The 24,846-nt window shown below is 57.9% G+C and overlaps 2 protein-coding genes across 27 annotated transcripts; both read right to left on the bottom strand.

The window, feature by feature from the left end:
- On the bottom strand, positions 1 to 11,686 carry USP19 (ubiquitin specific peptidase 19). Of its 26 annotated transcripts, none has more exons than XM_059389713.1 (27): positions 11,570 to 11,686; positions 9,817 to 10,076; positions 9,520 to 9,555; positions 9,215 to 9,343; positions 8,995 to 9,128; positions 8,620 to 8,922; positions 8,291 to 8,507; positions 8,005 to 8,161; positions 7,823 to 7,894; positions 7,592 to 7,707; positions 7,269 to 7,483; positions 6,983 to 7,178; positions 6,765 to 6,898; positions 6,498 to 6,656; positions 6,303 to 6,413; positions 5,705 to 5,815; positions 5,524 to 5,625; positions 4,441 to 4,581; positions 4,230 to 4,348; positions 3,825 to 3,962; positions 3,426 to 3,739; positions 3,202 to 3,312; positions 2,897 to 3,113; positions 2,661 to 2,813; positions 2,405 to 2,565; positions 2,145 to 2,323; positions 1 to 501 (listed from the first exon to the last, which is right to left on the bottom strand). In XM_059389713.1, exons 2-27 carry the CDS (start codon positions 9,938 to 9,940, stop codon positions 385 to 387), a joined length of 3,966 nt encoding a protein of 1,321 aa, XP_059245696.1. In that variant the 5' UTR covers positions 9,941 to 10,076; positions 11,570 to 11,686; the 3' UTR covers positions 1 to 384. The 26 variants fall into 26 exon arrangements, with proteins under 26 accessions (XP_059245696.1, XP_059245695.1, XP_059245693.1 ...); XM_059389712.1 differs by having other exon boundaries at positions 7,269 to 7,489; positions 9,215 to 9,388; XM_059389711.1 differs by lacking the exon at positions 1 to 501 and adding an exon at positions 648 to 1,156 and having other exon boundaries at positions 7,269 to 7,489; positions 8,285 to 8,507; positions 9,215 to 9,388.
- A 239-nt stretch (positions 11,687 to 11,925) lies between these two features.
- LAMB2 (laminin subunit beta 2) lies at positions 11,926 to 23,705 on the bottom strand. Its single transcript, XM_059389714.1, has 33 exons — positions 23,601 to 23,705; positions 23,428 to 23,513; positions 23,140 to 23,312; positions 22,915 to 23,050; positions 22,760 to 22,833; positions 22,164 to 22,352; positions 22,008 to 22,071; positions 21,573 to 21,775; positions 21,364 to 21,484; positions 20,856 to 21,044; positions 20,466 to 20,645; positions 20,233 to 20,345; positions 19,884 to 19,963; positions 19,662 to 19,794; positions 19,321 to 19,479; positions 19,116 to 19,243; positions 17,274 to 17,406; positions 16,900 to 17,092; positions 16,677 to 16,820; positions 16,224 to 16,455; positions 15,977 to 16,140; positions 15,673 to 15,897; positions 15,368 to 15,585; positions 15,160 to 15,256; positions 14,702 to 15,074; positions 14,424 to 14,608; positions 13,921 to 14,162; positions 13,495 to 13,843; positions 12,981 to 13,188; positions 12,762 to 12,903; positions 12,502 to 12,678; positions 12,251 to 12,410; positions 11,926 to 12,170 (listed from the first exon to the last, which is right to left on the bottom strand). Exons 2-33 carry the CDS (start codon positions 23,510 to 23,512, stop codon positions 12,034 to 12,036), a joined length of 5,406 nt encoding a protein of 1,801 aa, XP_059245697.1. The 5' UTR covers position 23,513; positions 23,601 to 23,705; the 3' UTR covers positions 11,926 to 12,033.
- Positions 23,706 to 24,846: the final 1,141 nt, after the last annotated feature.

The following is a 24,846-nucleotide window of genomic DNA, read 5'->3' on the forward strand; positions in this document are numbered from 1 at the left end:
TCTGCTTATTTATCATTTATTTTTAAAATATATTTAAACAGCAGCAATCACTTCCAAAATGCAAAAAAAAAAAAAAAAATTACAATTTTTAGAATAAAATTATAAGGTTTATGATGCGAGTCAGAAAGAACTGAAGGTACAACTGAGAATCAAATCACGCAACACTGGGGGTGGCTGGAGAAGCCAAGGCCCACGGGTTGGGGGGCGGGGATCAAGCTGACAAGAGGGCCCAACCTGTGAGGTTCCCACCTCAATCATACCCCCAACCCCCACTGATGAAGCCAGTGTCCTCTGGGTTAGAGAAGGAGAAGCGGCAAAGAGCTGGCCCTCTGTTGGGGATTCCACAAACCCAGTCCCAATCCCACCCCACCAGCCAGGGACCTGCTAATCGACCTCCTCCATGTTGCTGTAGGTGGGGGCTGGGCGGTCCACAGAGGGGGCGAAGCGTTCAGGGGCTGTCCGCGTGGGGGCCACCTCGGGGGCCTGGCCAGGGCCTAGTCCCTGCAACAGAATATGAGGACAGGGGTTGGGGGCTGCCCGGTATACTGCCTGGCATCCCGGGGGTGCTGGCTCAGAGCCCGGGCACCCAAGGGAGGGTTCCAAGGCAGGCGCAGATAGCAGCGGCGTTGAGACAGAGAGACAAGATCGGGCCTGAACAGTCTCACTTTATTAACACTTTAAATACAGGAAGCTGCTTGGGCAGGGCTAAGCCCCAGGCCAAGGGTCAGAGCAGCAGGACGCACAGACAGACAACTGAACGGATACCCACCCTAGGATGCTCTGCCCCTGCAGGAGCCAAATTCCCCACCCTCTCCCACCAGATGCACACACTGAGGCCCAAGCCCAGAGGTGGTCCCCACCACAGAGGCAGGCATTGCCTGGTGGGCAGGCAGGTGGGCCAGCTCACAGCAGCTGCCTGCAGGCAAGCTCATCTCCAGCGACTCTGGGATACCAGAGGATAGAACATGTTGAGCACGAGGGCCACCAAAGCTGCCACGGTGCCCAGAACAAAGTACCGGAGGCAGCCTTCATCTAGGGTGGTAGGGCCACGTGGTGGGGGGCCCACCCAGTCTTGGGGCCCCCAGGGACCCAGGGGCACAGGCCCCTCGGGTACCGGTTCCTCCTCGGCCTCCAGCTCCTGCCAAATCCGGGAAGCCTACAGTGTGCGGAAACGGCCATCAGCACCTGGGGCAGGGGTGGGGAGGGACCCGGTGTCCCCAAGACCCCTGGCCACGGAATTCCCGCCCAAAGTGACTGGCACTAACCCCTTACACAACCCAAGCCAAGCCGAAGGGAAGTGGGCAAGCGGGAGCCACGTGGGCCATTCGCAGGATTGTCTAGACAGAGCACCGAGGCAGGCGAATCTTGACAGCATTTGGGCCCCCCAAGAAGCTTCCCATTTGGGTTGGCCAGGGGAGTGGGGAGATGGCTAGCTGGTCAGTTCTTTAGCACGGGACTGCCACAGAGGAGCTCATGGAGGTTAGAGCTGCCAACCCAAGTAATCTGGGTCCCTCCCACCCATGTCCAGTTAGACTATGACCACGGTCTTCTATCAGGATTCCTCTGCATCTGAGCAGAGAGAGCTCAGAGGAGAGAAGAGTAAGAAGAAACCAGTCCAGAAAAGAGATGCAGCTGTACCCACCCACCAGACCTATGGCACCCCATGTCAGTAAGGGGTAGAAGACCCCAAGGACTCAGCAAGGACAGACGCTCACCTCAGAGAGGGTGGCGGCCACCCTAGCCCATGGCCAGCCTGGATAAGGCCTGTCCTGAGTGTACATCAGAACAAAGGAATTATGACAAGTGAGGGTCTGTGGGCTGGCTGGCATGTAAGGAAGGTGCAGAGGGAAGTGGGAAAGCGTAGGGTACAGTTGGACTGTAGCATCCCTTCACCCAGTGAGGTTCAGAGCAGCTACTCAGCCTGTGCCAAGAGGGTGCCTACATGCACGCCAACAGCAACGTGCTGGTGTGTGTGCGCCCTTGTAAGTGTCACTACAGCATGGGGATTCCTCCAGACTCTGAAGTAAGAGGATCATGGTTCCAAGACTCCAGGGACCGATGGCTAGGGGAGAGGAGGCTATGCCCCACCCCCTCCCATCTGTGAACTGAACTCCCTAGCCTGCAAAGCCTCTCCCATGCCTCACCTGGCTGGCAGCAGCCTCAGCTGCAGGGCTCAGGTCTGGGTGGTGCTCAGAGTGACCTGCCCTGGGGGGCCTCTCCACAGGAGAGTTCCGCCGGCGGTAGAAGAGTACATAGGCATAACGCGTCACGACCTGGCTCTCGTCTACTGTTGTCACCGTGCTGTCGTCAAACAAGCGCCAGCCTACAGCGAGGTGGGAAGAGTGTGAACATAACCTGAACCAGCACCGCTACCACCTATCCTGCTAGCTGTGTGCGCCCTCACCCACGTCGCTGCGCTGGCTGCTGCGGTCATTGGGCAGGCGTGCACAGGCGGTGTAGTGGCCGCCGATCATGCCTCCATAGTGGTTGATGACAGCATAGAGGTCGTAGCTAGGCAGCTGTTCCTCTTTCTGACCGATGCAGAACTTGCTCAGGTCCAAGTTCCTGTGATCCCAGCCAGAGAAAGGTGACAGTCAACAGGTACCCAGGATGCTGCCCGCCCCACAACCTGATTTCAGTCACCAGAGCTCATCGCTCACCGAACGGGGAACTCCACCAAGTCATTGATCTTGTCACGCCAGATGAAACTCCGGAAGGAAAAGCGCTTGAGCTGCACAATGAGTACGTTAGGAAGGCGCCACAGCAGCAGCTGCTTGGAGGCCTCTCGGTGTTGTTTACACTGTGGGCAGTACCTGATGGAGGACAAGAGCGGGGGTCAGGACCAGCAGAACTCCACTCCACTCTGCCCACTACCCGCCTGCCGCCCCATCCTCACCAAGCCTCCTCGGGTGCCAGCACCTCGGGCCGGGTGAAGAGGTTCAGGCACTGGTCCAGAGTGAAGTGGCCAGCACGGGCAGCCTCCCCAGCAGAGCCTGGGTCCTCAGCACACTCCAGCTCCTTGGAGGCTACCAACACAAACTCCTGCAGGCGCTCATTGTTGCGCCAGACGAGAGCCAGGCTGCAGTCCTCACCTAGCTCCAGCGGGGAGTCTCCTAGAGATGGGTGGGGAGAGGGGTCATGTAACTATGGAGAGCGGCCAACCCAACCCATCCCATGGCTCCTACCCACAGCCTCAGACACCTTTATCCTCCAACCGTTGCTCTCGGTTAGATGCGTCAATTTTATAGATGAAGAACTGGGGTGTGTGGGCATTTGTGGCTTCACTTGGGTGTTGATATCCGGGCACGGCAGCTATGGAAACAAACAAACAAACAACAATCACAGCTCCTCTACCTACCAGGACCTAAATAAGCTTCCCCCAACCTCCCCCACCCTGGGTGCAGAGCCTTCTAGCAGACTCTTACCTTCGGGCCGAGACACCCTCTCACCAGCAGGCAAGGAACCAACTTCAACTGGCCCACTGGGCAGCACCTCTGAAGAAATTCCACTGGTGCTGGGCACAGGGCCCCGGTCAGGGGCTGCCCATGCCCGTGGGACCCCTGTGTCTCCCTCGGCCACGGGGGTCACCAACTGGAGCTCAGGCGGCTGAATCGGGTCCCTCTCACTGTCCCCAGCCTCCAGGGAGCTAGTGGAGAGCAACGTAGTGCAGCTAGGGCCCTGGGACTCCAAGGCCATGCGGCCAGGCTGGAAGGGTGGCTGGAATACACTCACAGAGTACCTGGCAACAGGCAGCAAGGCGAGTAAGAATCCTGACAAGCCTACCCTCCAACCACCCAACCCTAATCCCATCCCTGAGCACTTACCGGGCGTACCCCTCTAGCAGCTGAGCAAGACGAGCGTAAGTGAGACGTGAGGCAGGTACACTGACCAGAAATGGGTAGCCAATGTTCTCAGGGCGGCAGAGACCCTTGTGGTCAGGCCAGTGGGTTTTCTGGCAGAGCCTGAAGGGAAGGGGGAACTAAGAACAGGGCCTGAGCCCCACCTTCCAGGATTCACCGCTGGCAAATAGCCTCTGGCCTTAGGAACTGCGTATGCCAGCCCCGCCCTGACACCCCCCCCCCCCCCCCCCCCCCCCCCCCCCCCGCCCAGCAGAGTAGAATGGTAAGTGAAAGGCTTAAAACATGTGCCTTTATGAGGAGAGGAGGTAGGGTGGCAAGTGAAACATGGAGAGGAGGGCCAGGGAGGGGGAGGCGAGGGGGGGTCCTCACTGGTTACAGTAGCCAACACGGTAGCACCGGGTACAGCGCTTCAGCTTCTCATCCTCTGACTGCTGCTTCCGCTGGCAGGCTGCACACTTGGAGATGGGGACGCTGGGCACCTGGGGGCGCTAGGGTGGGTTGTCTGGCTCAGCAAGGCCAGCTCGGGTGAGAATATCCCCCTCCCATAGGCCCTCATGCCATCTGGTTGGTCCTCACTTACCTGCTGCACCTCTAGCACCACCACTCGCTCCTTAGCCAACTCTGGGGATAGCAGCTCGAAGCAGAGGAGCGTGTCGGATGGGGACACAGTGTCCAATGAGTGGGAGGGCAGGAACACACGGTGGAAACGATTCTTAATCACCTGGGGACAGAGAACACACAGATCCTATGTGAGGACGAGTCCTTTCTCTAGCCCTGCCTCAGCGCACAAGGAGACTTGGCCCTGAACTTGGGCCTGAACAGCAGAGTGGGGACTGTGGCCCCAAAGCAGCATATGCCTCCGCTGGCACCAGCTTCAGAGCCCAACAGAATAAGCAGCCTGGTGCATCAGAGGGCCTGAAACCCGGGACTGGGATAGACAGCAACCAACCCAGCACTGCACACTGTGGGCCTCCACTCTGTCAGTTAGTGGGGCCCTGCTGAGACTGCCCCATGGCTGTTGTGGAGGGGCCACATCAGAGGAGGCTCCTTCCCACTTTTTTTTTTTTTTTTTAAGATTTTATTTATTTGACACAGAGAGACACAGTGAGAGAGGAGAGTAGAAGGAGAAGCAGACTTTCTGCCAAACAGGGAACCCGATGTAGGGCTTGATCCCAGCACCCTGGGATCATGACCTGAGCAAAAGGCAGACACTTAAAGACTGTGCCACCCAGGCACCCCCCCCTTCCCACTTTTATCCCCAAAGAAAAGAGTACCTCCAGGCTGGAAGCTACGAACCTTTGGGAAAGACTAGCATAGAGATAGATTCCGGGTAATGTGAGGGATAGAGGGAGAACCACAGCTGCTGGAAAGATAGTCCCGCAGCTCCAGCTCCTTGTATGACAATGGAAAAGCGCTTGAGGGTCCCAACAAAAGGGGGGAGTAAACCCCGACGATGGCAACCTCGGGACCTGAGGGCACTTGTGTTGCACAGCCCAAATGCTTGGCTTCATGCCTCAAGCCCTAGCACACCCATGGGTTTCATGCAGTCACACGCATGTTTGTGGGTACACATACAGATGCCAATGACCATCTCGCGTGTCTGTGCACCCTAGATACCCACACATATCCACATGCCTAAGGGCCTGGGGAAGGACAGATGTACCTCAGCCAGACGCAGGTTCTCAGGCTTCACGTGTACACTCTGAGAAAGTGAGTCCAACACTTCACTTGCGCTGGAGTTCTCCTTGCTGATGCTCACCAGAAACTGGTAACAAGAATAGAATCCATGGGGGAGGTGGGCCAGGGTCTTTGAGATCGCCCAGAAATAGGAGCTTGCTTCTCACCTTAATGGGCTTGCTGTGGGGCTCCCGGGCAAAATAGAAGACGGGGAGAACCTTCTGCTTCTGTGGCAAGGGCACCGGCAGGTAAAGGAATGGGTCAAAAGTGATGGAGACCTGCAGATGCACAAGTGGCACTAGGTGACTGCACCAGGAGTGGGGCACAGGATGCTTATGTCTGGGGAGCCCAATCCAGGCACTCAGATGGTCCTCAGGGCCCTAGGGCCAACCAGGAAACGCTCAGGCTTGAGAATACCAGACAGACCAGGAGGACCACCAGGAGAGAATACTCCCTCTTTCCAGCAACTGAGGCCTTGCTCAGCGTTGCCACTTATCAATCTGACCCTCACTCATACCCCACATGTCTTTCCAAACTTACCCCCACCCCCGCCCCACCTTAGAGCTTGTCTTTGAGCCCAAACACCCCTTTTGTGTCAGTTGGAAAGCTACCCAGCCTGACCTCTGCAGCCCATGCAGAAGGTGAAGGCCTCTCTATCAGCCCCTTTACCCAAACGACACCTAAAGATACACACACCCTCAACCCCAATTTGACCAGGCTAGCTACAGCAAGCTAGGGACTACTTTCCAGGGGAGCCTGTCGCACCTTGGCACACACAGGGCACACCAGCTTCGACTTATACTGGCCCTGAAATAGGTCTACGATGAAAGAGTCGTTCCTCATCTTATGCCGCTGCCATGCTTCTTCAGCTACCACCTGAGGAGCAGAGTGGTGAAGATCAAGGAGACCTGGGGCCTGGGATATGCCTGAGATATGCCCACCTCTCGCCCCAACCCTGACCTCATCAGGCCGCCCATCCGAGTCCACGGTCTCTGTGTAGGGCTTGTTCTGAATGCGATTCAGGTCTTCATGCAGCCCGTCCAGCAAGAAAGCCATGAACTCCTGGGCGTCGTGCTGTGCATAGCCTGTGAATTGGCTGGCCTTGCTCGCCACAATGGCCTGGATGCGGGGGCCAAGTGTGAGCATGGAGCCCCAACACCCACCATGTACCCAGCTGGCGAGCCTTCCCCACCCTCTCTAGCCAGGGTGGAAGTGGCCACAGATCACCTTCAACTTGGAAGGTTGGAAGGCATGGTGGGTGCCCTTCCACAGCGCCCGGAGCAGTACAGCAAAGCCAATTGCCAGACGCCCACCGGTCCCCAGTGGGTTGTTGTAGTTGATCTCAGCCTCAAAGGAGCGGTCTAGGGACAACAGCCAAGTAGAAGTGTGAGCAGGGAAAGGTATCCCCTCTGCCCGCGGCCCGGGGCTCCTGGCCCTGCTCTCACCGTGGAAGAAGTCCCGGAGCTCCCGAGTGTTAGACAGAGATTGAATGACACTGTTCATGAAGCAGGTGTTGCCCAGATTGACAAGGCCAGTGAAGCCTGGCAGACACACCTTCTTCTCTTCCTCCTCTTCTTCCTCCACACTATCTCCGCTCACGGGGCTATGGGGCATTGGAGGCACCATACATGTGGGCTTGGGCTGTGGGAGTAAGGAAGGGGATGAGAGAGTAGCCCTGAGGCTCTCCAGCCTCTAACCTTGGCTGTCCCCTCCCCACCCCAGAATTCTCACAGAGGCCAGGTGTGGCTCTGGCTTTGGGGCTACATGCTCCATGGGGGTGCGGGCCGCCACACCATCCAGCCCCGTGTCCTCAGAACGAGCCTTGGGTTTTTCCTTCTCCACTGCCCGAGCTTCCTCCTGGCCTGTGAGGGGATGGGGGGCACTTCCTGGTGGGGCTGAATCCAGAGGGGTTGGACCTGTCGGCACGGCAACCTTTGCACCACCCACTGCACCTTAAAAAGGGGGAACGAGGGGGCTGGTGGTTAGCAGCACGTGGAAGGGGTTAGGGGTCCGGGTTATGCGGGCTGGACAATGAAGGGAGCTCGTGTGCAGACCTCGTGCAGCTGGGGCCTCCAGGCCCCCCCAGCGCTGACTTTGCCGCTTACGGAGACAGATGTCAATGCGAGAGGCTGTGAAGCAGAAGGTGCACTGCTCGGGCTCAATCAGGTTCCTGTGGGGAAAGGCTGAACTCAGGGACTTAGGTGGAGTAGGTGTTGGGCTAGATGGGCCAGGGAGACGGAGCCCAGGGTGGGACAGGCATAGTACTGGGGCCAAGAACCACCCACCTGAGCTTCACCTGCCAACGGAAGATGGTATGGGCCCCACAGCCCGGGTGTAGTCTCAGGAAGTTTCCATCCCTGCCGAAGCAAAACAGGGAACAGGGCCAGAGGAAGGGTGGGAAGAAGAGCATGAGATACGCTGTCCTGCCTGAAGTGTGCCGTGTCCCGTGTCCTGCCCTCCCACCCACCTGGTCTGGAAGATAAGTGTGAAGTCCTGCTCGCGGAAGAGTACTCGAGAAGTGTCCCTGCGGATTTCTTTCACGTACACGTGCACCACCACTGAATCTGGCCCCTTCTCATAGGAGTCATTCTTGACGAATGCCAGGTTCACCATGGACTCCGGCTCTACATTGAGACCACAGCTTAGCACTACCCAGGACAGGTTTTGGCCCACTGCTGTTCTATCCCCAATCCACCCGCCAACCTTGCAACCCAACCAGGGCTCTGCCTGCCCACCTCCAGCCCCACCTTTACCATCCACCAAGGTTATAGCATCTGCTGCCACTGCCATCTCCTCTTTGGAACGGTCACCTTTCTCAGGGTCTCTGCTCCGGGTCATGGCTGGGGAGACTGGATCATTCCTGGTGGACACGGTCTTCTCTCCTGCCAAGAGCACTAGATTCTCCTCTGAGCCCAAGAGGCAGGTCTGGGGGTTCAGTGGTGGTACCCGGAGCTGTTCCTCAGCTTCAGCCTATTTGCGGCAAGATTGCGGGCAGGATCAGCTATAGGTCTGGTAGGTGGCCCCCCCACTGCAGTCTATCAACCCTCCCATCTCCCAGCTCCCACAGGTACCCCACTCTCACCTGGGTGGCTGTCTCAGCCAAGAAGGGGGGGGCATCACCCCGGGGTCCAGGCCCATCTCTGGACCCTTCCCCCTCTGGCCCTCTTCGGAGATGCACAGCCCTCTTGGCGCTGGGCCCTGCCTGGGCCCCGGGGCCAGCCCCTGCGCCTACCTCACCACGACCCTGGGCCCGCTTCTGGTTCCGGGCTTCCTGTTTAGCCCGACGGGGCTCAGGACCTGGCTCCAGGGCAATGGGAGATGGCTCCTGCCCATTCTCCTGGCACCGCAGCCCTGGTACCGCCTCCTGGGTCCCTAGAGGTTTCTTCTACCAAAGATACAGCAGTCAGGCCCTGTCAACCATGCTGGCATCCCTACCCTACTCTGCTGTGGAACTTACCAGAAGAGAGGGCCATGTGAGCAGAGGCACCTTTTTGGGCAGTGCCAACTGCAGGAGACCACCTTTACGGGCTTGTACTTTGGTGCAAGAACTTTCTATCTCAGCATAGAAGACACCACCCCACTGCCGACCATCTGGAGACAGAGGAAGGGCAGTGAGCTGGGGTGGGGGAGATCAGAGGCTTCAAATATATTGCTGGGCTCAGGGCACATGGACACACCTGGAAGCCGCACCACACAGTCTGTGTCTGTGAAAGCAGCATCCACTTCCTCCAGCCGCAGGGGACCCGCTCCCACACGCAGCTTGACAATCACCTCATCGGCACTCTGCCTCCAGTCAAGCAACAACTCTGTAGGGGGTGTGCCAGTGAAAGTATGAGGGTCTCCATGAACTCCTGTGGGGGTGAACAGCTGCCAGAGACCTACCCCTAACAGAGCTGCTCCAGATGAAGGCTATAGCCCCAGTGCTCCCTCCTCATCCCTAGCACTGTACCACCTGCACCCAAAAGGCCTACTCATTACTCACCCTCTTTGGCCTGCTCCTCCCGAGAGGACGCTGACCCTGACAACAAAGAAAAGAACCGGGAAATGATGATGGGGAGGCATCCTCCAAGACCCCAGCACCCCACCAAACACCATCTTCAGAATCTCACCCAGGTATATAGACCTTAAAGCTGAGGCTCTACCCAGCCTGCTGTGAGTCCTTCTCTCAGTATCAGACCAAAACAGGAGGAAGAGCAAAAATGTCACCTCACAACCCCTAATCTGTATACTCAACAGGGTGGAGAAGGAGACCACAAGCACTTGGGAATGCCACAATCACCTCTCCTAGGATCTCCATCCTTGCTCTCCTGGTTTGCTCGATCCTTCTGCTTCTTCTTACTGGTTGCCTCCTCCAATCCTGGGGGACCTCTCCTTGGGCCCGTGGCACTGGCCCCGCCAGACATCTTGAGCCGCTTGGTCGACAGCCAGAGTGCCCCGGGGTCGGCAACGGCGTCTGGGTCAGGGCTACGGCGCTTTCTTCCTGGCCCAGCTATCTTGGCAACTCTTTGTGGCCAAATTCTCCAACAAGGAACTGACAGCCTAATGAGAAGGGACCACTGATCACCATCAAGGCCCAACAATTTGCACCTTGGTTACAGCCCAGGGCTCAGCAACCCAGAATACAACCAAGATACTACAGAGCAGTATCTCTCCACCACCTGATGCAGCCCTGGACGCTCTCAGACTGTTCTGAAGGAGGAATAAACAATTTATGTAGCAACAACATCTTCTGGCAGAGACTCCTAGAAGCCTACCATAGCCCACAAAGATAGGAGCCTCACTGAGGAGGCACCAGGTCAAGGTAGCCATGGCCTGGAACCAGGCTCCTCAACCAATCTGGAGAGGAGCCATGGCTCCAGCCCACAGGGCTGGCACTCTGAGCAGGGTGCTCACTTTTCCACACTCTCACTGGCTGCTTAGTCACCACCCGAGAAGTAGGAGGTGGAGGAGGAAGGCAGAAAGACAAGCGAGCAGCAAGGGGAGCAAGCTCTGTGGCTGAAGTCAGGCTCAGCCCAGGTGCTACCACTGCCCAGGCAAGGTCCTGGGGTTAAGGTGTCCCACCTGCCACCTGCTGGCTCCCACCCTCCCCTGAACCTGTTCCTATACACTGCTTGGTTTTTCTTCCTACATCCCAACAGGGATTTTTCTTTCCCACTGCTGTCCCAAGCAGAGAAGGGCCTGCAAAAGCTGGGGTGAAAAGGGTATCTAGCTGTCACACTACCCTTTCAGCAGCAACTCTGCCCCAGAGCCAAACCAGGAGGGGCAACCAGTTTGAGAATGAAACAGACATCATCCCCTTCTTTCCTAGGTCCACTCACTCATCAGCACTAGGCTAGAGACCTTCTACCCAGTTTCCCTCAAACCCACCAGTATATTCTGGACTGTTTTTCCATTCAAAATAAAGTTCTCAAAATTGAGATAATGGTGGGAATAAACCATGAATCTAGGACCCATGGCAGCCTCAAGCCTGCTCTGAGATGGCAGCAAAGCAAGTAAGTGACTACTTTGTGTTCCCCAAGGTGTACATGTGGCGGGGACAGAGATGGACATTCTTCTGTGGGGTACTAGTGGGCTGGATCTTTAATGACGACAGATCCAGAGCCGAGGAGTGGACATCCTCCACTTCCTTGCACCAGGCCTCAGCTTAAGGTCGCGTCCCTCCCCATTCTCCCGTGGACACCGAGACAAGAAAGGGCCTCTCTAGAGACCATGCTGGCCTATACTGCTGCGGGGGTTACTAACTAGAGACCAGCGCCCCGGCCGGGCTGCTACTCAGCTCCAGCTTCCGAACCCTGGGCCCGCCACCACCTCCTCCGGGAAGCCGCCCTCGCTCGTCGCCACCCCTCTCGGAGTCAGGAGGCCAACCCCGGGCGTAGAGTAACGGCCCCGCCTGCATCAGTGGGCCCGGCCCGCCGCGGGGCTCGAGGGTTCGAGGCTGGCACGGCCCGTGACCTTGAACAGGCAGCCCGGGGCCCGCGTCGCGGCCTCCCCGGCTCCAGCCAGACAGGCCAGTTGCGGCCCGTCCCACTCACCGAGCGAGGCCGCCGCCGCCAGCCCTCTTAGGGCCCTGGCAACCCGCTCTCGGTTCCGGTTCCGGCGTCTGGTCGGTTCCGGTTCCGGCGCGCCCCTCCCCCGTCCCGTCGCCGCCGCCGCCGCCTCAGCCGCTTGTTTTGTTTCGACTTCTAGTTACGGCCGCGGGTGGCTAAGCGCCTAGCTGGTGACGCACTTCCGGTGGGAGCGGGCACGCGGCGGCGGGTAGCTCCGGGGCGGGCCCGGACGGAGGAGGCGGGGCTCCGGTGCCTTGGCTTCGCCCTGGCCCAGCTGGTGGCGTCCTGAGGTTCCGCCCAGAGACCCCGCCCCTTCCCAAATCAGAGTCCAGACGACACAGTGGGGATTCACAGCGGTTTATTGGGGGCCTGGTCAGACTGGGAACTTCGCCATGCAAAGACAGTAACGGGGGCGGGGCTGCGGGGGTGGGGTAGGAATCCTGCAGGGGTCACTGGCAGGTGTTGTAGATCTGGACCTGCAGGTTGATGGCTTGAAGCACACTACGCATCCTGGCCTCCAGCCCATCCAGCTGGGCGGCTTTGCCTTCCAGGGCCCGCTCGTTCTCCTCATAGGTGCCTTCCAGCTCTAGAAGGGTCAGGTCTCAGCTGAAGGGTCCTTTGCCCACGGACCCACACCTCTGGAGTTCCACCCACCCCAGTCCTCACCTTGCAACCGTTGCAGCTTGTCCTGAGCAGCCTGCAACAAGCCTCGAGCCTCATCCCGAAGCTGCTCTGCCCGCTCCTGCGCAGCCAGCACACCCTGGGCCTTGCGCTCAGCCAAGGCCTTCACCGTCTGGTACTGGTCGCCCACTGGGCCCTGCAGCAGCTGCAGATAGAGACGGCAAAGTCAGTGAGGTGGCACAGTGAAGGCCCAGCCTCTAGCCCAACCCCCACCAGCTGGCTCTGCCTCAACCCACCTGCTCAGCTTCCCGGGCACGACCCTGGGCATTGCCTGCTGTTTCTTCAGCGCTAGAGGCTGCCAGGCTATTCCCTGCTCGTTTCAATTTCAGAGCCTCCAGGAGACCATCCAACTGCTGAGCCCGCTCGCCTGCAGAGCTCAGTGCCTGCTCCGCACCTGCCACCTTCTCCTGCACCTGTCATGGGTGGACACAGGGTTAAACAGGTCTATGGGTGCATGCCCTTAATCTTTTCCCATGATATCCCAGAGAGACCACACCTGGTGCAGGGTTCGCTCGGTGTCCTGTGTGTCAACTACTGCCCCCTGAATGGCACCCTGAGCAGCACCCTGTGCCCTCTGGGCTTCCTCCAGTGCTGCCTGTACAGTTTCTGCCTTCTGTTTCTCACCCTCAGCCCGGCTCCTGAGGAAGAGAGGGAATTAGGGCCTGTAAGTATCAGGACCAGGTGTCAAGGATAGGGGCCAGGGTCACGATCAGACCTTGCCCGCCGTGCATCTTGTAGTAGCTGCTCTGCCCGACGCACATCTCCCACAGTACGGGCCAGGATTGTGTCCACATCCGCCAGGCTCCGGACTCTCTCTGCAATCGCGCCTGCCAGGTGCTGAATCTGCTCAGGTGATGCTGGGATGGAGAGCTCTAGCACTCGTGTGGCCACCATCTCAATGCTATCGGGATCAGCCCCCTCCTCTATGGGGACACAGGCAAGGCCTTAGGCACACAGATTCTCGAACACAGGCATCGGATACAATCTTGGGGCATGGGACCACACATGGAATGTGGGTTTGTTAATAGGCACAGTGATGGAACTATAAGTGGGCACAGGCTTGGGGTCATTGATTTTGGGACCACATAGGCAAAGGTTGAGGGACTAGACATGGGGTGATAAACACAGGTCCAGTGCAGGCCCTGACCCAAGTATGAACCCACAGACACAAGTATGAACACAGACACAGGGAAAACAACCACATGGCCTGGGCTACACAGGAGGCTCACGGCTAAGGAAGTCCTTCACATTCTGGATAAGTTCCCGAAGTTCTTGGTTGGCCTTCTCCACCTGTCCCCTGGAAGCATTAGCCTTGTCCAGGGCTGCCTGGGCCCGCTGCTGTGCCTCGCCTGCCCGCCGACGGGTCTCAGCCACCTGGCTGAGGATGCCACCACCTTCTGCCAGTGCCCGCTGCAACTCTGCCTGTGTGTGCCTGGCCCGGCCCAGTGCCAGGTCCGCCATGGCTACTGCCCCATTGCAGCCGAGGCCCCCACAGCGGGGCTGCCCGTCCTCGTCCAGACAGCCGGCACCCCCACAAGGGCTTGTAGCACAGGGTGCATCCCCCGGGGGTCCACACACCTGCCAGGCACAGAAAAGTCAGGGCCCTGCAGAAGGAACAGCCACAGCCACAAGTCCCACCTCATGCTGTGCCTTACCAGTTCATTTATGGCTGTCAAGCTCAGGGAATGGGTACGAGCAGAGAGCTCGCCTAGTGCCCTCTGGTTGGCCATGTGTTTGCGGTTGAAGTCCTCCCTCTGGGCAGCCATTAGCTCCTCTGTCCGGTGCCTGGTATCTGCTGAGTTGCTCACGGGGCTGGGCACTGTCAAGGCCGATGTGTTGGCACGATGTTCTGCCTCTGCAGACAGACTGTGGGCGTGGCGGATGCTGTCATAGGCACCTATAATAGGCAGAGGCTGGCAGTCAGCTAAAGATCACCTAACCCGGGGTGCCTGAGTTAAGCATCCAACTCTTGATTTTGGCTCAGGTCATGATTTCAGGGTCGTGAGATCAAGCCCCATGTTGGGCTCTGTGCTGGGCGTGGAAACTGCTTAAGATTTCTCTCTCTCTCCTCCTCTCTCTCTCTCTCTCACTCTCAAAAAAAAAAAAAAAAAAAGATCGCCCAACCCTGGTCCACCTGCCAAGCTGGCCAACAGCTCACCCAGGAAGTTTGAATGCTTGAGCAGGTCTAGATGCTGATCCAGCTGCCGCAGTGTGAGATTAAGTGCAAGCCCATCTCGCTCCAGACTGCTTAGTGCATGGTTGGCATTGAAGTTCTCATCCTGCACATCTGTCAGTTTTGCCTCCAGCCGGGTCAGGTGCTCAGTGGCCTCTCCAATTTCACGCCTGTGCCAGTGGGGGTGGTGTTTAGAGAAGCTTAGGCCCTGGTCCATTGGGTCTCTACCCCATCCCTCCACATATCCTCAGGACCATCCGCACCGCAGCTCCTCTGTAGACTCCATGAGCTGTGCAGTGGATGCAGCTGAGGCGTTGCGGGCACCCACAATCCCCTGCACAGTCCCCAGCTTCTCCTGTATGTGCCAGAAGCTGCTTTCAAAGGCGCCCAGCACACCCGTCTGCTGCAGCTCCTGTGCCCGCTGTTCCAGACGCCGTGTACGGGCAGCCAAATCCTGGACCACTCGGTCCCAGTCCCCAAAGCATGCGTGGCATGGGTAGCAAGCAGGAAAGACTCCTGAGAAGCCTCGGGCACACTGGTCACAGCGCACGCCTGACACGCCTGGACGGCAGCTGCAGTGCCCTGTGGAGCGGTGACACTGAGGTGTGTCTATTCCACGAGGGTCACAGTCACAGGCTGCAAGAAAGGGCAGATCACAGAATTAGGGTGCCAATAGAGCATCCCAGGAAGCCCCCTAGCCACCCTGGCCCTGTTGGCTTACCACGGCACTGCAACCCAGGGTCTCCCCAGTGGAGCTCCTGGCACTCAGAACAAGTTCGCCCACCAAAGCCAGCACGGCAATGGCACTGCCCTGTGAACTAGAGTGGGAACAGGGCAGAGGTCAGCGCCTCCATCAGAGGCTAAGCTCTTCAGACTGGAGACAGACAGCTAGCCCCACCCACCCAGAGATCCACAGCAGGGTCCTATACCTCATTGCAGGTGGGGCCTCTGGCTCGGCTTGGGTGGCAGGCACAGGGCTGACAGCCATGGCCGCTGGTAAGGTTCCAGAAGTTGGGGGCACAGCGGTCACAGCTAGGGCCCTGGACATTGGGGAGGCATGGGCACTGCCCACTGCTTGGGTCACAGTTGCAGCGGTCAGTGGATGGGCAATGCTGGGGATCTGTACCCAGCAAGTTGCAGACGCAGCCTGTGCTGGTCAAGCACATTAATCAAGGGGAGCCCGCACAGCAGACTCCGATCCCCCCCCCCAATCCCTTCCCAATCCCACACTCACGGTGACAGCTCTGTCGGGCAGCCTGCCCATGGAAGCCAGGCTTGCAGTGGGCACAGTGGGGCCCTTCTGTGTGGTGTAAGCAGCGCAGGCATTGTCCCGTGTGGGGGTCACAGGCATCAGGGTCCGTGGGGTCAATGTTCCCACTGCACTCACATGGCTGGCACTGGCCACCCGGCCTTGACGGGTCCCCAAAGTACCCAGGGGCACAAGCATCACACCGCGGCCCTGCCCACAGTTGGGGAAGGCATGAGTGTTCAGTTCAGCTGCCCCACCCTGACCCCACACCTGCACCTTATCTACTCACCTGTGTAGCCTGCCCTACAGTGGCACACGATCTGCTGGGAGTACCCATCCCGACGGCAGGAAGTAGCAAAGTGCCTCCGGCTCCCAGGGCCTTCAGGGCAGGGACAGGGCCGGCACTGGCCCCCATATGGGAGCCGTGGGTCCCCATGGAAGCCAGCAATGCACCTTCAGGGAGTGACAGGAAGAGAGATGTGATCCCGGAGCTGCCTTCCCACCCACCCACCCACTCCTAGTTGCTCCAGGCTCACCTTTCACAGTGCTCACCCCCGGTGTGATCACGGCAGCCCAGGCAAGTGCCTGTGCGGGTGTCACACTCGTCTGCGTGCCCGTTGCAGACACATGGCTGGCAGCTAGGAAATCCCCACTGGCCACGCTGGCAGCGATCGCAGCGAAGCCCGAAGGCCCCAGTTCGGCAGGGGCACTGCCCACTGGTCCCTTCACACAGGCCACTGAGTGCCCCCTCGGAACTGCACTGGCAGGCTGGGGGCAAGGCAGAGGCTGAGCCAGGGAAGGAGTCTGAGGGAATCTAGGTGGGGTTAGGGTAGGAAAGTCGGGGAATCAAAGAGAACTTCCAGTGCCCCAGTGCCGGCAGTGTGGGGCCTAAGGCAGAGTCAGAGAAAGAAAGAAGCATGGTGGGAGGGAGGGAGGAAGCCAGTTGTGGCGAGGAGAGAGAATAAGAGGGAAGAAAGGCAGGCAGGTACCTTGACAGCCTGTGGGGCCAAAGCCGTAGAAGCCAGGGGCACAGACATCACAGCGGCGCCCCACCACCGCAGGCTTACACAGGCACTGGCCGCCGTGGGGATCACACTCAGAACTTAGGGAGCCCTGAGGGTCACACTGACAGGCTGTGGGGCAGGGGGAGAGGGCCAAGTCAGGCTGGGGCCCCACACCTCTGCCCCACCAGCCCACAGCACAGACACTCACGCAAGGCACCGTTGTAGAGGATGGCGGACAGGCTGATGAGGAGGGGGGCGCAGGCCTCAGAGGGAGGGGTCTTACTGGGCACCAGCCCCTCCTCATGGCAGCGGTAGCGTTCAAAGGTGGCACGGCGCTCCAGAGCCTCGGCGTCCCCCCCACTAAACATCTCTAGCACCAGGACACGGGGCAGCAGCACCAGCTAAAGCGATGAGCAAGGAAGAGTGAGGCCCAGACCCAGGACTCTATTGGCACTGCCAGAGCAATGAGCACCCCCCCGGGCCTGTCTCTTCCATCATGGGCCCCTCCTGTCCAGCCGCTGCTACAGGTCCCATCCCACAGACCCTGCCTTCTTGGTCAGCATGGGGAAAGGAGCTATTCACCGAGTCAATGAGGAGGCTGGGTCCAGAGTAGGGAGCATCCATCTGGGCGCCTCCCCCTGTTCGCACCAGCTTCAGATGTACTTTGTAAGACATGCCAGGCTCAAGGCAGACAGGTCTGGGAAACACCATATACCTGGGGGGAGAAAAAGACAGGTATGGGGTTCACCCAGGGTCCCTATTCCCACCAGCCTAGGCCTCCCCAGCCCACACACCAGCAGCCAACTCACTGGCCAAGAAAGACATCAGGTAAGGCTGGGTCATGCTGACAGACAGCTGGACAGACTGACAGAGAATCCATACAGGAGATTCCCATAAACCTGCCTCGCCAGAGTCCTACACCTGTGCAGACCCATCTCTGAAAACACTCCCTACAACCCTGCAACCCACACAGCATTTTCCCAGCACAAATACCTGCCAATTTTTATTCAATGGCCTCCTCATCCTTCCTCCAACCTTGACCTCCAACCTCTGCTCTTCTTCATCAACACTACATCATCCCCCCTCTGCCACCTGGCCTTGCCTTTCCTAGGTCATTCTCATCCTCCTGCAAACCCATGCTAGGGTTCTTTTATTTCCCTTGAAAACATCTTCCCTCAATCCCCAAGTCTCCCTTAGCTGTTACTTTGTCTTTGCTTTCCTTCCCAAGAGATTCCTAAAACTAGACTGTGGTCACTACCTCCATTCTAGCCTCCCATGCCAATGGGGTTTCTGTGCCAACATGCCAAGGGGACAGCCTGTACCAAGCTCACCATTGACCACCATGAGGCCAAACCCAGCTGCCTCTTCTCTGTTTCCATCTCCTCCAGCATTTAGCGACATGTCATGAAAGCAAGGCATCCTTCTTCCTGAGACACTCTTCTCTCCCTTCTGGAATCCTGTCCATACTCCTGATTTTCCCTCACCCCCAGCTCCTCCTCTACTGGTCTCAAACACCCCAAAGCTTGGTTCTGGTCCTCCTTCCTTTCTCTGGTCATTTCACTTAGACCTATCCCTTTAGTGACAAGTCCCAAATTTATATCTCCAACTTGAGACCTCCCAGTAATTCCAGACACAGAAATCCACCCACCCACTGGACTTTTCCTCCATCCCTAAGTACCTTGGAACTGCTTCCCCTATGTCTCTATCCAGTAAAGGGGTCAATCCTCACCCAGATGAACAAGACCAAAATGCTAGAGTTATCTTTCCACTTTCTCTCCCTTGCCTATATGTCTAAGCCATCAGCTCTGCCACTGGAACCCTCTGGAACCTTCATCTTGCCACAATTGCCACTAAACCTCTGGCCAACCCACTGTCACTCAGCTAACTGAACAACCTCCACCTTTAAGTCTATTTTCCATTCAGCAAGTAGACGGATCTTTGTTAAATCTCAATTGAAAAGATGTCTATAATGGATACGGTCCATCATATGCTGTTCTCTCCACTTCTGTGTATTGTTTGAATACTTACATAATAAAATGTGAAAAAAAGGTGATTAAAAAAAGGTACATGAAACAAATACAACCCAAAATGTAAGGAAACAATCATCAGACCAGTCACATCCCTGCTCAGAGGCTCTGATGCCTTCCCTTCCCCTGTGGGCATTCCCTGTAGTGACACTGAATGGCTTCCCATTAATTCCAGCCACAGGCCTCTGGAACTTAGACCCCTAAGAGAGCAAGCCTTGTTCTACTCCTTCTTCTGACCTGTGCCATTCCTAACAGCACCTGGAAGACAGCATTCAGGAGAAAGCACTTGAAGCAAGGGACAGATGAATGAGCAGCAGCGTCTTCCAAGTGCCCTTCAGGGAATTATGGCTGGCCCACAACCCTCCACTGCAACAAATGCTACCATTAGTATCCTCACCGGGTTTCTGGTCGCAGAGTCCCTGGGATGTGGTCATCCTTGGGCAGCACATGCCCACATGGGCTGTGGGCAGACACAGGCCCTGGGCGCTGCACGGTCACTTCCATCTCTGCCCATTGCTCAGGGACCTGGGGGGAGGGGATGATGAAGGAAATGCTACCAGACCCAGAGGTGTGGCTCAGGGTTAGGTTTCAGAGGGTCTGACCTGGGGCTCCAAGCGCAGCAGCAGGTCGTAGTCCATGGCTCTCGGCACAGAGGTGACCAGGAACTCCAGCGTCTGACCTTCCTGCAGCCTAACAAAGCCCCGGCCTGTCCAGGATGGAGTCCCACTAGGGGTCGCCAAGCGCTCCACCACGTCGACCATCTGTGAGGGGCGCAGCTCAGTGTGGGTGCTCAGGTAAGAACCATCTCTTCGGCCACAGCCTGTCCTCACACCCAGCTCTTCAGCTGAGGCCCTATCCAAGGCTAGACACCCTGCCCAGACAAAGTACCACCCATAATGCCACCTCTCCAATCCAAGCCCTGCCCCCCAACGTGGTCTCCTACCTGCCCTTGGGTGTCCTCGGCCTCCCAAGTTAGGTGGTCCAGGAAGGGCCGGAAGTAGCCAGGCTGCACCTGCTCACAGCGTCGCCCCACCATGTGCTGGCGACAGCGGCACTGACCTGTGGCCTCATTGCACCTGGGAAGCCCAGAGTTACTCAAGAAGGGCCCTTTATCCTGCCCAGGATCTTTTCCCACCCCTCCTGGGACCCCTTATACAGCACTCACTGGGGATCCAAGGCACCACCCACGTCGCAATCACACGGACGGCAGCCAAGCAGATCATGGCTCAGGCCCCAGTGACCAGGCTAGGGGAGAGGAGGATGCTGGGAGCTAGAAATAGACCCCTTCGCCACCCATCCGGGAATCCAATGACAGCTGTCAGCCTCTACCACCCCTTGGTGAACACAGTCCCTAGACCATGGCTCCCACCCTTCACCTCCCAGACCTGACGCCTCTCAGCCAGGAATGGACCCTAAGGTCTCGGCACCCACAATGGGACACAGACACCACCCTCTCACCCTGTGCTCTGAGGATAAGTGCAGGACCCCAGAATCCCAAGCCCCTCCAGTCATACCAGGCAGCGATTACAGCCACGTCCAGTCACTAGACGCTTGCAGAAACAGGTTCCACTGTTGGGGTCACAGGAGGTGACCCCAGGCACTGTGCCCCGTGCATCACACTGACACCCTGCAGGGAAGGAGACCCATCACACTCTGGGGAGCTGTGGCAGTGCTGCTGTTGAGTTGGGTCAAAAGTAAGAAGTCAAGGGTTAAGGTCAGTACAGGAGCTAGGGCAAGAAGCACATACGCCGGCAGCCTGCAGGGTCACTGGCACTGAGCCCAAAGAAGCCGTCACGGCATTGCTGGCAGCGAGAGCCCACCACATGTTCTTTGCAGCGACACTGGCCCGAAACCAGCCCCATAGCAGGATCATCATGGGGATCACAGCGACCACCGTCTTGGGAACCCATGGGGTCACAGTCACAGGCTGAGGGCAAAAAGAGATGTAGGATCACCCTTATCCCAACTAGCCCAGCACCACCCATCTCCCAAGCCTCCCCGACACTGGATTCCCAGCCTGGCTCCACCCTCCACCCCTCCCACCACTACAAGCCCCTGCAACCTGGACAGCAGTCTGGCTTCCTAGTTCCTATTCCAGACTCAGCCTTCCCTCTCCCATGCCCAACCCCAGCCTCACAGCGGCACACAGCTGGGTCCCGCAGGTCCTTGCTTGGGTCACGGTAGAAGAAGGGTCGGCAGAGCTCACAGTGGCGCCCAGCTGTATTGTGCTGACATCCATCACACACGCCTCCACTCACGTTGCCAGACGCCAGGTATGCGGCCATGTCAAAGTGGCAGCTGTGGGCGTGCCCATGGCACTCACACTCTTGGGGAAGGGAAAGGCAGGACAAAGGCCAGTTGAGGGACCACGTCCTGCGGATAAGGGGTTTCAGGGTCCCACTGACACAGCAGGTCCCTGCCGCAGGCCAATTTGTGGGTGGGGGGCTCAGGTACTTAAAGGTTTCAGCATCACACTGAGCCCCTGACCAGAGTAGACTAGAATAGAGTTAAGGGAGTCCTTAGGAGCATCAAGGCCTGGATACCCTTCAGACATAGCCTGGGTGTTAGATGCTTGACCACCCAGTTCTAAGTTCTACCCACAGCACAGCCAGACCACAGCAGGCAGGGGCCAGGATCTCACTTACTCCTGCAGGCATGACTGTGGCCATCCTCAGCTGGACGCCAGGGCAAGTCATGATAGAAATCCTGACACTGCTCACAGTTGAGGCCACGAGTGTTGTGTTTGCAGACGCAGGCCCCATGAACCTAGGAGGCGGGCAGGCAAGTGGTCAGCACTGTCCAGCCAGGCCTGTCGTTGCTCCCAGCCCTATTCCAGCCAACTGAAGTCCCTCACCATGCCCTCAGCATGGGCTGGTGCTCCTGGGGCGGGTGCACACTGCGAGGCATGTCCATAACAGAAGCAGTTGCCACGCACAACCAGCTCGTAGAGGGCGTAATAGTATTTCTCACGGATCTCCCGCCGTGGGTCAAGCAGGTTGTCCCCCAGTGTGTGCAGCCGTGTCAGGTTCACCCGTAGGTTGGTGATCTTCAGCAGGTCTAAGTGGAGGGGGAAAGGATAGGGAACCAGTTGGCCAGGAAGGCTCTTGTTGCCCCATGCCCACTCAGGGGTTGCAGCTGCCAAGGTCACCTTGGGAGACCTCCTGTCTACTGCTATCTGAGCTAAATTGGACTTGGCACCTGCCCTAAGAAGCACCCAAAATAGCTACTGAGGTCCCAAATAGCAGTTGGACACTAGAACTGTGCCAGGCTCAAAGAGAGGAATACTCACTCTGGATCCGTGGGCTATATGGGTCTGGGATAGGGATGGCGGGATCTAGCACACGATAGATGACCTGAAGGGACAAGGAGCCATTAGAGACACTGGACCCTGCTTCAGGCCCATCGTCCCCCATTTTCCTGCCCCATGTCATATCCCAGCTCTCACCTCGCCTTCAGTAGATGGCTCAATCTCTGAGTAGCGGGACTCACAGACTATGTCATCCCAGTGCCGTGGGGGGGCCAGTGGGACTCCTGGAAAGTCAGCCCCACAGTCATAGGAAAAATATCGATAGACATGCCAGGTGCGTCCAAAGTCAGCTGAGCGCTCCACCAGCATGGCAGCAGGACGAAATGTCTGGGTGGGGTGCATGGCTGATCAGTGAGTATCAGGACTCCAGTCCAGCCCAGGCCCATCAAGAGAGCCCTGCTCCCAGCTGGGGCTTGCCCCTAAGCAGCTCACAGGCAGGTGGGGGTGACCGCTGGAAGCCAAGCAATAATCAGGAAGGGTAGCCACTGCTTGGGGGAAGGCTTGGGGTCATAGGGCCCAGGGAGGCAGCACCTAATCCAGCCTCAGTTTGGGGCAGCATGGGAAAGGCCTGGAGGCAGAAGGCAACAGAAGGTGTGGGAGATGAAGGAACTTCCCATGCAGCCAGAACACAGCATATGAACTCAGTGGGGCTGGGCTAAGGAGCTGGGACTCTGTTCAGGGGCAATGGGGAGCCAAGCAGGGTGATTCAAGCAGGCTCCCAGACATGCGGGCACCTTGAAGGTCATAATGAGGTGCGTGAAATGAAACTCAGCCTCCAAGTCCAGCTGGATGGTGACCACGGGGACACCTGGGGCAGGAGTTGGAGGTCAGGGACTTGAGGCTACAGGTGGGCAACCCTGCTCACCCCATGCCCCGCCCACGACCTCACCATTCTCTGACTGCCACCAGGCTGTCCGGCGCTGTGGTGCAAAGCTGGTAACTACATTCTGGATGCGATGGCTGTTTGGGTTGTCTCTAGCAGAGAAGGGGCGCCGGGAGTCACACAGGAAGCACTTCTTCTCATCCTGGGTTGGGTCAGAGTCAAGGTCAGGGTCAGTGTCTCAGGCAATGCCAGCACCCCCTCCCCCAAGACCCTCATCCCACCCAGCCTCACCTGCAGGTGACTAACGATGCAGTAGGGTTGGGGGCCATGCAAGCCACAGGTGGAGGAGGCAGTCAGTCTGTCAGCACGGCCCACTAGCAGGTCACCTGTGGCAGGGTAGCAGCTTCCCCTGGAACAGGCTGGCACATCCGGGACGAGGGCCTGGGCCAGGGCGGTGGCCAGCACTGGGAACAGTGGGTCAGCCAGTTCTGCTGCGCTCCCACCCAGCAGCCCCAGGGCTGGCTCCCCAGGACCCACCATCACATCCCACAAATCCCAGGCCTTTTCAGGCCCTCTCACCACTCAGCAGTAGGCCCAGTCGAAGCGCCCAGGGCCCGGGCTGTCCCCGCAGGTCCCTCCCTTGGTCCCCTGAGGCCCGCTCCATCCTGAAGAGGAGGGGAATCCAGATGAGGGGTGATAAGAGGTCTGGAGCCTGTGCCCACCTTCCCCCTCCCTTGGGGTTCCCTGCAGACCCTGCCCCCGTAACTCCGCGCTGATTTCCCACTCAATCCTCCGGCTGGCCTGGCCGCCCCTCCACTAGAAGAGTCCTGCGACTTTGAGCAAAGTTGAGAAGCATGGCAAGAAGGAAAGCATGGAGTGGATCTTGGGCAGGAGTGTAATACCATGTGGAGGTTCCCCTCCCACCTCTCCAGAAACAACCCTCATTCTAGACACAGGCAAGCTCCCCTGCAAATCTTTATTGCGCTCCCTTGTCCAGGCCTGTGCAGAACAAGGGAAAGGGGGTTGGCTTTAGGCCACCACAGTATGGGGGTGCAGCAGGGAGGGGGTGTGGCATGAGCAAAGGAAAGGAGACTGATCTGAGACTTCAAATGGTCCATGGAACACAACTTTTGTCCCTAGCATTGTAGGAGCTGTGGATGTCACCATCAATGAGGTTGCTCAGTCCCGGGGCTCCAGCATAAGCAGGGAGGTGAGAAGGCACACACAGAGACATCAAGCTCCTCTATTTAAGGATGTGGGAAATTTTAGGTTGGCCTGGACCGAGCAACAGGACAAGATGGGGGTAGGAGGAGAGATGGAGAAAGGCTATCCCCTGCCCAAGTCACGGCTCCTGGGCTCTCCATCTCCCTTAATCACTACAACGAGTAGGCACAGGAAGTGCTGTCTCCGTTTCCCAGCTTGAAGGTGGGTGCGGGGCCGTCGACAACGGACAGTGAGTGAATCCAGATCTTATGGCTAAGTATCCACTCCATATCTTCCGGACTACCGGGAGGCCAGAGCCCAGGCCTGGAATGCGAACTGCAAGCTAGTGCCCCACCCTGGCCCCTGGGACCAGAGGCGGTGACCACGGACTCCACAGGTCTGTAGGGCCAGGGCCTAGTGGATCTGAGCTCCCACAGCTGTGCCCACTCTGTCTGGGGCCAGGTGGAGAGTAGCCAGAGCTGCGTGACAGGGGGAGAAAGCTGGGGTTTCTTCTGGGGAATCACCAGGTTTCTCAAGAAGTCTCTCAAGCAGGTCAGCAGTCAGACTACTGGACTTTAAGGGTCTCTGAGAGTTATTCCTGTTATCTGGAGTAGGGGTGTCCAGTTACCCCGGGGTTCTTGTAGTCAACCTGAGGGTCTGAGGGATACTAGAGGTGACTCAGAATTTTAGATCACTCAGGAAAGGATCTACCAGGTTCAAAGGCACTAGATGGCCTCTGTCAAGTTTTACAGGATATCTGGTTTCTCAAGGACAGAGGATCACTGGAGGATATCA

The sequence above is a fragment of the Mustela nigripes genome, chromosome 2 (assembly GCF_022355385.1).
Source record: "Mustela nigripes isolate SB6536 chromosome 2, MUSNIG.SB6536, whole genome shotgun sequence".
Lineage (NCBI taxonomy): Eukaryota > Metazoa > Chordata > Mammalia > Carnivora > Mustelidae > Mustela > Mustela nigripes.